We start from the raw sequence: 12,300 nt of genomic DNA, 5'->3' as shown, positions 1-12,300 counted from the left end.
TAGGTCACCCCAAAGCCTTCTCTTTTCCAGGCTGAACAATCCTAATTCTCCCAACCTTTCCTCATAGGAGAAAGGCTACATCCTTCTAATCATCTCAGTGTCCCTCCTCTGGACTCGCTCCAACACATCTATGTCCTTCCTGTGCTGGGGACCCCAGAGCTGGATGCAGCACTCCAGATGGAAGTCTCACCAGAGCGGAATAGAGAAACAGAATCCCCTCCCTTGACGTGCCAGCTCATGTCCAGCCTCTCCTCCACCAGCACCCCCAAGTCCTTCTTTGTCAAGTTTTCTGTGATCGTGTTTACCTGATTGTAGAAGAGATTTCATGTCAGTGCTTTTCTGCATTCGACATGAAGTCTGATGTTATCCTTAAGCTGAGGGCTGAGGTTTTACCTTAATTTCAGTCTTTAATAGTTTTTGGTTTCGATTATTTTTTTATTTTTAAATGAAAATAATTGCCTTGGAGTCTTTGGAAGACAGCTTTCATGCTGAATGTATAATTTCTGCATTGTAACCACTGAAATTTCTTTAATATTGGTATATTTAGTGAAGGACCATTTTATGTGCATTTGGAAAAAAAAGGTTGTACTATTTCAGCTGTGTCTGAAACTTGCACACGGTCTGTTTCTTCCACAGTCTGTTTCTTCAGCTTTAAGTATCAGCTGTTTCTTCTTGTGTCTATATTGCAGTAGATGTGTTGTAGCTGTAAGATATCTATCTGGTAACAGTTTGTTAGCTTTGGTATATGAGATCACTTGTTTGGCAGCTGGTACTACTGATTCCTTTGGTCATAGCACTGAAATGCTTGGTGAGATCCTACTTGCTAAGCATTATTTCATGGCATTTATTACCAGCCTGGCAATGTTCCACCTTCTGAAAAAGGAAAAAAAGCAGTAGTGAGCTTGGAATCTGCTTGCACGTCAGTTTGTTACTTCGTTCTTCAAATGAAACGCTCCTCCGTAAACTCTTGGGGCCTAATTGGGTTTTTCTTGAGCTTCTTGCAGCTTTGTAGGTAGCCACACAGCAATAACACTGCTGAGCACACATGTACATCTTCATACATGGAAATGTCATTAAACATCTGGCTGTAAACCCTTCAAAAAGCATTTGAAAAAAAATTACTATTTTATTTGCTGTAAAAATGGGAATCCAGCCCAGGGCCATATCTGAGCATGGGGGCAGGAAAGGTCAAAGAGCAAGTCTAAGCCCTATACTGCTTCACTGACAGCTGAAAGTGAGCCTTAAATTGCAGCATTATACCTCTGTGCTGTCATTAGTCTTTCTTCAGTAATGGGAGCGAAGGTGTAAGTTCTGCAGAAAGAGATTTATTAGTCTCACTCAAGAAAACAGCTTAGTGCGGAAGTGGTTGAAAGTATGGTCCTTTGACATGGAAACCACGCTTCCAGCCAGGGGCTGTTATGAAGCAAAACAAACATACCCCCAAGTCCTCTGGTTTTCAGCTTTGCAGGAACTAAGGCCTTCTTCAGTTGTTTGGATTTCCCTTCCCCTGCACACTTTTGTCATAGAACAACTTCTTGGTTTCCTCTGTATTTGCTCTGAGACTAACTCATTCTCTCTTAAAGTTACAAGACAGCCTTTTCTTTTTCCTTTTTTTTTTTTTTTTGCCACAGAAGACTACAAAATGGGTGGAAATGCACAAGGGAAATGGGTATACCTTAGTTATTTAATTTAATTCCACGAAAAGATGCATTGTTGGCTGGCTAATCGCACCGGTTTTGCCTGTAGATTATTTCTGATTTACAAATAACTTATCCACAAAGTTTCATGCACTAATTCTTAAATTGATGTGTAAATGGATAGTAGGTTCTTGATTCCTTATTTTAGGGCACTTCTGCTGTTGACATACCCAAAACTGGGTGAGTGAGTACTCTGCTACATACTATGCTCAGCGGAAACTGATTTGTGGAATAGTAGCAGCAGAAAGCTTTGGAGCTACCTTTCCTTGTTGGTAGCACAGCTTAAAGCAGGATACGCTACAGTCTATCACAGTGATGCTAATGCTGTAGGGCAATACTTAAAAGTTGACATAAATGGCTTGATGTGAATGAGGAAAATAAAGCTGCTTGGGGCTGAAAAAAAGTAGACTATCATTCATAAAAGCAGAATTTGTAGAGAAACATTTTAAAAGCTAATGCAGAGCTTTGTTGCTAATAGAGGCTGGCTTCGTGAAAGTTACATAAACTTTTCTTACATAAACTAAGTTAAAGTTGCAAAATAGCTTTATTAAATATTTAGGGAAAAGGGAGATGGAAGAGGTTCGGCAAAAATGTTTAATCATTAGTCATCATGTCATCCCACTTTGACATTGTGAGGTCTGGGTATTTTCAGTGCATGGTAGTGGCCTTTAGCTGTTGCTTTGGACTAAACAGTGAGTAACAGCAGACTGAAAGCCCAGAGAGAGTAGATGTGACAAAATAGCTGGTGTCAGAGTGGACAGAAAATGAAGTAATTGTTTTCATAAAAGTAATTTCTTGTTCTGACATTTCAGTAGTATTGAAACTGCTAAGGACTTCTTTTGCAAGGAAAATTCCTTGGATTACTAATGACTACATGTGCTACAAACCTTGTTGATGTACCTGTTCCTTTAAGTATTCCTTCTGATGCTAACAATCATGTACTTTCCTCTGTAATGTATTTCGCACCTTAGTGATGTTCAGGGATAGCTTCTGAAGTGTATATTCAGTTTTTGAGCCTTGTGTTATGTTTTATATTTCTCAACAGTTATTTCTAAGTACACTTTAATTAAGAGCACACTGTCATCTTGCATGCTGCTTTAGATGAAGTGGTGTAAGAGGAATGTTCCTGTGCTGTCCTATTTACCAGTATTTGCTATGTGAAGGTTTCCATGGGTACACTTCTTAGGCAAAAGAAGAGGAATGCAATTCTGTTGTGGTGGTGGTGGTGGTTAACAGGCTTGCTAGAGAGAATAAGCAAGAAAAGGAGGACTTTGAATTGGGTACTTGTTGTGTGAAGACAGCAAATATATCTGTCTGCTCTTTTTCATGTGCTTCTTGTGATAGTGTCAGATTACTGCTGATCTGACTAACAGGCATGGACATGGTGGGTCACCTTTGACTGTCATGAATCAGCTCCTCTATGTGTGCTCTGCCTATGCTGCTTTTTAATCTTCAGGCTCAGGTTCTCCTCCATTCTGCTTTCTCCTCAGCTTAACAGTGCCTTTCTCAAGTCACTCCATTTGCCCTGTTTGTATGGGTTTGTCACTCAAATACCATAGCAATGTCATGTTTTAATATACAAGACTGAGGTCACAGGACAAGCTCCCTTGCAGGTTGCAAGGCAAAGTGTTCTTTTGAGGCACTGAGGGGACTAGCTTAGGGCTTTTAGTAGCAGAGCCCGTGCCTTTCCCATGTCAAATAGGACAAGCGTGGGTGCATTTACGTGACCAACAGCTGAAATATTTTTGGTCAGTCAGCACGCTTCTTGGATATTGGTTAGATTCTTAGATAAATGGGCATGAGGGTTTTACATCACCCTTGCTGCTGTTAAAACTGACTCATGATTTTCCTTCCACAGATTGCTGAAGTGAAACTTGAGCTCTGTGTGATGTAATTATTGTATGGAGCTTTCTCTGCAGGATGTTCTCACCTCAGTTTAATACAGTTCAGCTTTTCTCCTCCGAGGTACTCGGTGGAGTTTCACACATGCTAATGAAATCAACTATATTAAGTAAACAATCTGACAATATTTATTTTTCTAATAGAAGTTCTACCAGTCTAAATTTGGTATTAACACTTTCAAATTAGAAATCTGAACACATTAGTACTTATTTTTTATAATGTATGGGAAGTTTCTTACAATAACATCTCTTAGCTTTTGCTTTCATTGAGTTTACTGACTTCTATGAAAGAAAACAGTTGCTTGAATGAACTAAGTGCTCTGGGTTTCTATGCAGAGTATTTGCACTGAATTCTGAATCTGGATATTATCCAGCACCTGAAATTGCTCAACTCTTGGGGTTGGGTTTGTTAATGCACAACTCCAGGAGTACAGAAAATCTGAGCAGAGTATATTAGATAAAAGTTTTGGAAGGAAATCCCAAAAAGGAGAATCTACAAACTGTTGAATACATAGTTCTGAACAAGTTATTTAATTATTCTTATTTCACTGAATGTGGATACTTTACAGAATTTAATATAATGTTGTAATGTTAAAGCCCTCTGTGGGCTGGAAGAGACAGTTATGGAATTTTTTTTAAATATGCAACTCACAGAAATTAGCTTATATTTAGACAAGTTTTTGTTGTGTCTTCTGTTTTTCTGTGTGGGCACCTGAGCCTGTCCAACTAATGCTGTTCATTTGCTTGTGTCTATCATATTCCCTTGCCCTTCCTTTCACATTTCCCCAAAATGACCTTTTAAAATCTTCTCATTTAATGCTCTGCTCTCTAACTTGTTCTTTAAAACGGGTTATGCTTTTTAGGGCAAATCCTACTATAGGAAAGGTCACGGTCCTTTTGTTTCTGAAATCCTGGCTTGTTTAACAGGACTTAAACAAGCTGGGCAGAGACCTGTGTGGCTGCTGCAGAGGAAGGTTGGTGACCTCTGGTGTAGGCACAAGGAAGAAGTGAGTTTAATGCAGAGACCACTCTGCTCATCTGTACAGAGCAGAGTTAGTCCCATGTGTGTTAAGACTCTAGTCTTGGTGAATGGTTGCAGTGGTACAAGATGTTACTGCGTTCTGCTGTGCCATGCTGAAATTGATTATTGACAAGACATTTGTCATTTCCACAGCAGCACTGATGGAACAGAGAACATTGAAGCTCTTCTCAGTCATGTCTGCGTAACAGTCGATGATAGAACCCAGCTCTTCTTACACTAGTCTGTCTTAAGCTGTCACACAATGCAGGAATGCTTATGGAGGGCTAATATGTTCTAATCCTCAGCTGGGTTGAGAGGGCTGAAATAAAGAGCAGGGAATTGGTAATCAGTTCATTTAGCAGACAACCATAGTGACAGGCATCTGAGCTCCTACTTAGCCTCGGCTTTCAGCCTGGAGGAAGGTTGTTGTCGTACGTTAGCCAGTTGAAACAGCTTCAGGAGTGCAGTCTCTGCCTTCCAACTGTTAAAAGAGTTACATCAATTTAAAGAGTTGGAAAAATTAACCCTCTCTTATTATAGAGCTTTTTATGAGATTGGGCTGTGGATATACGTCCTGCTTACTAAGCGCTAAAATGATTTCAGATGTAATTCCCAGTTTTGGTGTGGGTGAGTTAAACCTGGTGAATTCAGTATTTGGGAAATGTGGGGATATGTCAGTCACCCAGTGTGGAATATCAAAGATGCCTTGAACCTCTGAATTAAACTTTGTTTAATGCTTAAAGAAATAGTTCTGTATTTGTACTGAAATGTGGTGTTGGCATGTGAACTAGAATTTTGATTGAAATTTGTTTTGAATTTGACTTTTTGTTTGCATTACTGAAATACTAAAAGTTGACTATAGTCTTAATTACCGTTGTATCATTGGGCCCTGTTTTGACTCAAAAAGAAGGTGAATTTTGTTTGTATTTAAATGAAATTATCCTCAATCTGTAACTGCTAAGAAGGCTCCTAGTAAGTCTGCTCTGGTAGACTTCATCTTAGGAGTAAGTTAGATCTATTATAAAGTATTTTCTGGTACAGTGTTTTTCTGGGGAACACCAAAGGAGCTTGACCAATTCTTACCTTCTTATGAAGAGAAAAGCTTGTAATTTGTCTAAATAGATAATTGCTACATAAACTTGCTGATTGAAGTTTGTTTCTGTCAACATGCAAAGCATTTTCCTATTACGGACAAGGTTGCAACTGGATCATTTTGTGTGATTTTTATTTTTTTGTCGAGATATTTCAGGATTGATGGACAGATACTTGGCAACCAAATCTTAGCATGTTGCTGGGTGCGGTCAACTGTAATTATGTGCAAACCTGACTGGATAAACTTTTAAGGTCTCCTATAATACCAGTGTTTTTGAGAAAATGTTTGGGGTTCTGTGTGAGTAGTTGGAGTGGTTGGGCTGCTTTAAGGAGGGGAAACTGTTTCATAACTTAATGACTATTTATACATTCAAAGTCCTACGCAATTGGTGGTAAACAGAACATGAGTCTCTGGTATAGTGGCTTGCAGCAAGGTTAGGTTTGCCCATGCCACTCAGCTGCAGGACTGTGGTTTGTTTGGTTGGTTTTGTGTGTAGTCTTTTTCATTGAGGAGGTATATGGTATGAGTGATTTAGTTACCCTGATCTTCTGTACATGGTCCCAAAAATATGGTTCCTCCTTCCCTTTCCAGTGAAACTTGAAAATAAATGTGTCCAAGACTACAAGATTCAGTGCTCATTACTTGCAAGCTACTTTTCATGCTGTCTACAAGTGAGGGTTAAGGAAAGTGTTTTGGATGGAATAGACAAGTTATCATAACAACAACAAGAGCAGCAAAACATATTTTTGGCTATAACTAGTGAAAAATGCCGGAGCTGACGTTATATCCGTCTGTGTTATCACTTCATTCAATCTAAGTCAGGATTTCCTGGCATTCATCTAGACAGAGGCAATGGACTTTGCTGTTCATGCTATAGCAACTTCTGGGTGATCAAGCATGGCTTCTCGTGTATGTGTCCTTTCCCATATTCTTGCTAGTTGGGTAAATCATAACATTCTCAAAAATACTCAAGTTAGGTTTTTCTTCCTTCCCTTCTTGATTATTGCAGACTAACTTTTCAGTTGCAATCTCTGTTTCAAAAGGATCAGAAAACATCTTGTGCTCTCAGCACTTTAACATAACCATGTACAGAAGTCTCACCAATATTGTGTTAGCTGGTCAAAAAAATTGGAAGGCTTCAGCTCTCAGGACTGTTAGAGAGGTACATCTGATACCTTTTCATATGTTAGGAATTTAGGAGAGTGCAGCTAGAACAGGTAAATTTAGTAAATTTAGTAATTAGAACCAGGTAAATTAGTAATAATTAAAAAATAATTTAATATTAAATTAAATTTAGTAATTTTTTTTAAAAGTGAAGTGATACTACTGACTTTACACTTTTGAGTTAGTTGAAATTGTCCCCAAGCAATTTCCCTTGGAAGAAAGATGTGGGATCCCTGGGTAGCACTTGTCTCTACCTTCCTGAAGAGTGTTCTCTTGCGCAGTGGGAGTGTGTTCCAGAACAAGGACGAGGAGGGCATTTGCAACGCTTTCTGCACCCTTGGAGGGATTACCCTAAACTTATTTGGCTGTAAAGTTTGAGAGAGAGTACCATGTCCTCTGGAGTTTACAAAACCCTCTTGTGAACGTAGCCTTTTCATAGTAGAAGTGGACGAAATTTGTAAAGAAATGGTTGCTGTTAATATGCGTGTGTTTTTAGCTACTTTGAATGAGGGTGTGTGTTTAAGCAAAAGGAGGATTTTTCAGTTAGCTAGAAAAAATTGGGGAGGGGGGTTGTTAAACATCAGACATTTTTTCATCTGTTGGTATTAATATGTATTTACTTTTGTCTAATAAATAACATTATTTCCTAGTAATTTTTAAAAATTTTCATTTTCCAAAATTACTTCTTTGAACAGAGGCTTGAAAGCTGTATACAGACTTTTTTTCTTAAAAAATAAAATAGGTGTTTATAGAAGAGGGGGAAGGAACAGGAAAGAGCAGGCAAGCAAACCCATGCCTCAGGATACCGCCCCTAAGGTGTGGTGGTCTGTCTTGGCCTGCTCACTTTTGTAGGTCTGAGATTTGTCAGTACTTTTATACAGCATTGAAATGCAACAAGAGCTGATAGTGTTATAAATAGCAGATTCTGCCTCTCTTTTCTCCTCAGAATTCTCCTTCAGGTGTACAATGTGTAGTTCTTCCCTCTGTTCAAGAGAAGGTGGGGAAGGCAGAGGCAGTAAAGCCGGTAGGATAAGAGATTTCTATTAATCTCGTTTTCTGGCGGAGGCAGTTCTCAGACGTGCCTTGGCAGTGTCTGTATTTAGTAGCTGTGTTCCTGGACGCTGGCCCAGTCACATGGCGCCACTGGAACAAGTGACATGGGAATGATGCATTAGCTGAGACCTGGTGCTCTGTGCTGGAGGAGGTGGGGTGGCCCAGCCGGCCGGGCTGCCTGCACCCCGGCGCTCGGCGCAGATGCTGCATCCAGCACCTCTTGCTCCCAGATGGCTGCTGCTGTTTGGCTCAACTGTTTGGCTCCAGTGGAAGCTGGAAGCTGGTTACTGCAGGTGCCTTAAAAAAATAAACAGGGGATGTAGCAAAGTCAAATCCTGAAGAGTGTTAAATTACAAGTAAATTTTCAGTTCATCAGAAAATTGTAAAGATTGTCACTGTGAAACAACTTCTGCAAAGTGTTTGTCTTACTTTGGATTATGTCAGTAGCTATGGGAGTGAGGTCAGGAAGTGGGATGGAAGGGAGAAAGTTAATTAAGATTAGGCATAGCTTTCTGTACTGAGGAAAGAAGTAAGTGGTGGATCTAAGGCACTCACCTTATTGCGTACCTTACCTTTCTTTGTTTAGAGACCTAGTTTAACAAAACCACACTTTTCTTAATGGTAAGACACAATTAAATACATGCAATTTTTAGTGCAATCCCAACTTAGGAATTTGACTGAGTTATGAAACACTGGTTTGATGGGCTGTTCTTTTTGTCTGTGGAAGGCTGATGTGTGGAAATTTATGGTGACTAACTTGGGTAGATCTGTTTGTAAGCCTCTATCAGCAGTGTGTGTGTCTTGTGGTCATTTTTTTGTACATGCATATCATGATGTTGCTTTCTGGCAACCAAGATGATGAAAAATGCTTCCAACCTTACAAAAATCCAGTGTATTCTCCTTTCTTAAGCCAGGAATCTGTGAAATTCTAACTTTTGGTGGAACAAATATATCCAGTGTTGTTTTGCATTTCATACAGTAACATATGGAATTATCCTAAAACAGGTAACCTTTCTGTATAGTGATCTAATACTGTGAATTTTATTTTTGTTTACCTGAGCTCTTTCTACAGGAAAATCTAACCTGAGAGAGAGCAGTGCTGCAAATAATATGTTCCTTCACTTGTTGCGTGACTAATCTGCAATGTATCCTGCCTAACTCGTGTGGAACGACTAACTATGTATCATGCTTGAACAAGGTAGTTCGTCTGAGGTTAATAGTGGTTTACCATATTAGGACTTACTTTAAGTCATCGTGGAAAAAGAATGTGGTGTGGCATCAGCACAACTCTTCCATATCTGGGGTTTTAAAAAGAGGAGAAACAATGCAGGGTGAATGATTCAAATTTGGAGAGAGGAAGGGAACCTGCACCTTCCAGATAAGCTATTTGATGGACTAAAAGAAGGAAAATCATCATTAAGCAATCCAAAATAGATTTCACTATGTCTTTAAACATGTGTTTGGCACTAATCCTGAATGTCTGAGTCTAAGCATTTTTTGTGTATCAATTTTACTAAGTGTGTGTTTTGCAAAAATAAACGCTCACCAAAACAGCAGGTATGATTCAAACTTTGTTTTCCTAAGCTTCTCTAGCCAGCTTCTAAAGCCAGAGTCTCGGGAAAATAAAACTTTACAGGGGTCTCTGCAAATATTCTCTTAGATGTGAAAACAGTGCTTGTTTTAGTGAACAGCTGTAACTTATACAGAAAATTATTTTTAATTAGACAGCTACATCACATATATTTCCTCTTTCCCTCACCCCAAATTTTCTTGCTAAAGTGTTACCTTGAATTGAAATCATTTGGGCAATTGCCACTCAGTGGAGACGAAGGACAGGAAATGACCTACAAAAGAGAGCAGCTGATGTGCTGTCACATAGCCTAGAAAAAGTGTGGTTAAACTCTGCTTTCCAGAGGGTTATATCTTGAGCACAATCATAGAATCATAGAAAGATGCTGTTCTTCCATTTTCTATATTATTTACTTCATGGACTCTGGATGTTTTCAATGTGTGGATTTGAATATTATTTTGTTATTATTGAGAAACTGTTCTGTGGGTTTTCCCACAGTTAATTCCCCAGGTGCTTTGGGATTTATAGTATTTTACAGACGACTGCATCTACAGATGAAGTAGTGTTATGAAGCATGTCTATTTAGTGAGCTTACAGGATTTGCTTGTTCTAATGTTTGATGTGAATTTGATGCTGTGGTCAGTGTTGGTTTGTTTGGGGAAAAGACAGGACAGAAGTGAAGGCTTTTAACTGCTGATCTTAGTGGAAGTGTAAGAACCTGGCCCTCAGCTGCTTATTTCATCCACACTTCAAAGATGACTAGGAACACTGATGTTTAAAGTAGTCCTCCTCCGTGAGGTGAGGACTAAGGGTTGTCCTCTCCTAGACCATTTGAACCATTTGAGAACAGGCCAAAGCTTTTCACTCTTTTTGCTGCACTCGGGAGGAGGAGTGATGATGATCTTGTCACTACTCCGGGAATTGAAACTGAGCTTTTTTTTTAATTGCTACAGGCTTCCCTCAGCAACAGAGTGAGTTGTTCAGCCTAACCTTGCTCTAGTTTTTTGCTTGACTTCTGTCCAGTGTTTAGAGGTTGGGGTTAACTGAGATTACAAAATCATTTTAGCAAGGGTGCTGTGCTATTTAGAAGGTAGCACGTAGCACTAAGTTTTGAAATCTTACTGTGTTTTTGAACTCTATGCTGTATTTCTGGTTGACTACTAGCAAAGTTATTTTCCCTTTTTAACCTGGAAGGGAAATTGCAGTAGAGCTGTCATTTGATAAAATGTTACTGAGGTGGGGAGGGCTATGTAAGACATGAATTATGAGCAGACATGTATGAATAACTTTTTTTAAAGTCAGGGATGGGGAAGAGGACTTTGTTCTGTCAGGCTCAGGTAATTCTACTGCAGAACATCTGATTCCTCTGTTCCTTTCAAAAACTTAAATTTACTCAGTCAAAAATATTTTATTAAATTTTTTTTCAGCAGCATTGCCATTAAATTACTTTAATAGGCACATGGCTATAAACTCTAATCAACCAACTTGTTGTCTTCAACAATCCTTTTATTGTTGTTTTCCTTTCTACTTTTTTTTTAAAAAGGCTTCTCAAGGTGGTAGTTTCAAGTTCTTGGCCAAGTGTAAATCCTATTTGTCCTTAGAAGTAAAAGCGTTATGGCACAGAATACCTAGGGTGTTTCTTGGTGTTGGTAGTTGTTTTTTTTTAACTGATAGCCATATGGCAATGATGACAGAGTCTTACTTGCTCCTAAGCTATATGAGGTTGCTAGGGGTTGTCAGATGACACTTGCTCACATGAGAGCCATTAACAGGGTGTTGTAGCCAGTGTTAGAACAACCTTGCAACTAAGGGCGAGTCACTGCAAAAGCAACTATGCTCTTTTTTTTTTTTTTTTTTTTTAAGAGGCCATATGGTTCAGTCTTGTGACTACATAATTGCCAGCTACCTAAATCACATACCAGGAAACAAACATAGCTAAAGTCAATATTAGCTGTTGTATCTGCTACAGCCTTGTGCCAGGCTTGGTAGGAAAAACTGACAGCAGCAGGAGCAAGTCTAGGATGGCTTCTGAGACCTAAAAGTCATGTCTTCTCTGTCTGGGATAATTGCAGGAGTACATTAGCTACAGCTGTCTTTCTGTATTAATGGCTTATAGACTATATGAAGATTGCTTTGCCTTTTTTTCCCCTAGTAGGAAATTCAGCAGACTGGGTTCCTGTATAGGGAAGAAAGCTGATGGTAAATTACCCTTGTTAATGGCTGATCAATAGTAAAGAAATCTGCTTGAGGCTGTACCTCTTCAGCAGATATTTAGTTTCTTTGAGGGAACTTTGCAAGAGGATTGTAGCTAAGAAAATGTGTGGGGGTACACCAAAAACTACAGATGGCACTGGGGGACAAATAGGAAGAGCAAGAAACAACAACGATGTACTACTTGGAAATAATCTCTCCTGTACCAAACTGGATGAAAGAATTAGAAAGTCTTTGAGAGACCAGTGTGTCAGCTGTGCGAGCAAAGTGACTAAACTGCTACAAAACAGGTATGCATGTAACTTTTTCTTGACAAAGAACAGACATTTTTAGTTAATACTAGATTTATAATCATGTTCCTGAAAGGCTATTTTGTAAATAATGGGGAAAGTTCTATTAGAAGCTTATTCGTGATGATAATGCTGACTGAAACTCCAGGAAGTCTTTCCTGTTTGAAACTGAATCTACGTTCTTGTCTCTGATATGTGAGATTTATGTGTATGCAAACTGAGGCATGAAGAGTAGTCTTTTCAATTAAGGTTAAATAGTCTTACCTTCTCTTTGTAGTTTTCTAATTAGTTTCCCGTTTT

At 39.0% G+C, this 12,300-nt stretch overlaps 1 protein-coding gene across 4 annotated transcripts in view; it reads left to right on the top strand.

Annotated features, from left to right (window-relative positions):
* The window catches only part of FNIP2 (folliculin interacting protein 2), a 48,588-nt gene that overhangs the window by 3,791 nt on the left and 32,497 nt on the right, over positions 1-12,300 (top strand). Inside the window, exon 1 of one of the 4 annotated variants that reach the window (XM_050338680.1) lies at positions 11,507-12,000. The exons of 2 other annotated variants lie outside the window; for them this stretch is intronic. In XM_050338680.1, coding sequence (XP_050194637.1) covers positions 11,816-12,000 — 185 coding nt within the window. In that variant the 5' untranslated portion in view covers positions 11,507-11,815. Of the gene's footprint in view, positions 1-11,506; positions 12,001-12,300 lie in introns of those variants that run through there. One more of the 4 variants, XM_050338681.1, reaches the window with a different exon arrangement.

The sequence above is a fragment of the Myiozetetes cayanensis genome, unplaced genomic scaffold (genome assembly GCF_022539395.1).
Source record: "Myiozetetes cayanensis isolate MyiCay16 unplaced genomic scaffold, myiCay2020 scf7, whole genome shotgun sequence".
NCBI classification, from domain to species: Eukaryota; Metazoa; Chordata; class Aves; order Passeriformes; family Tyrannidae; genus Myiozetetes; species Myiozetetes cayanensis.
Note: the sequence above shows the minus strand (reverse complement) of the source record. Positions and strands in the feature narration are given on the sequence as shown.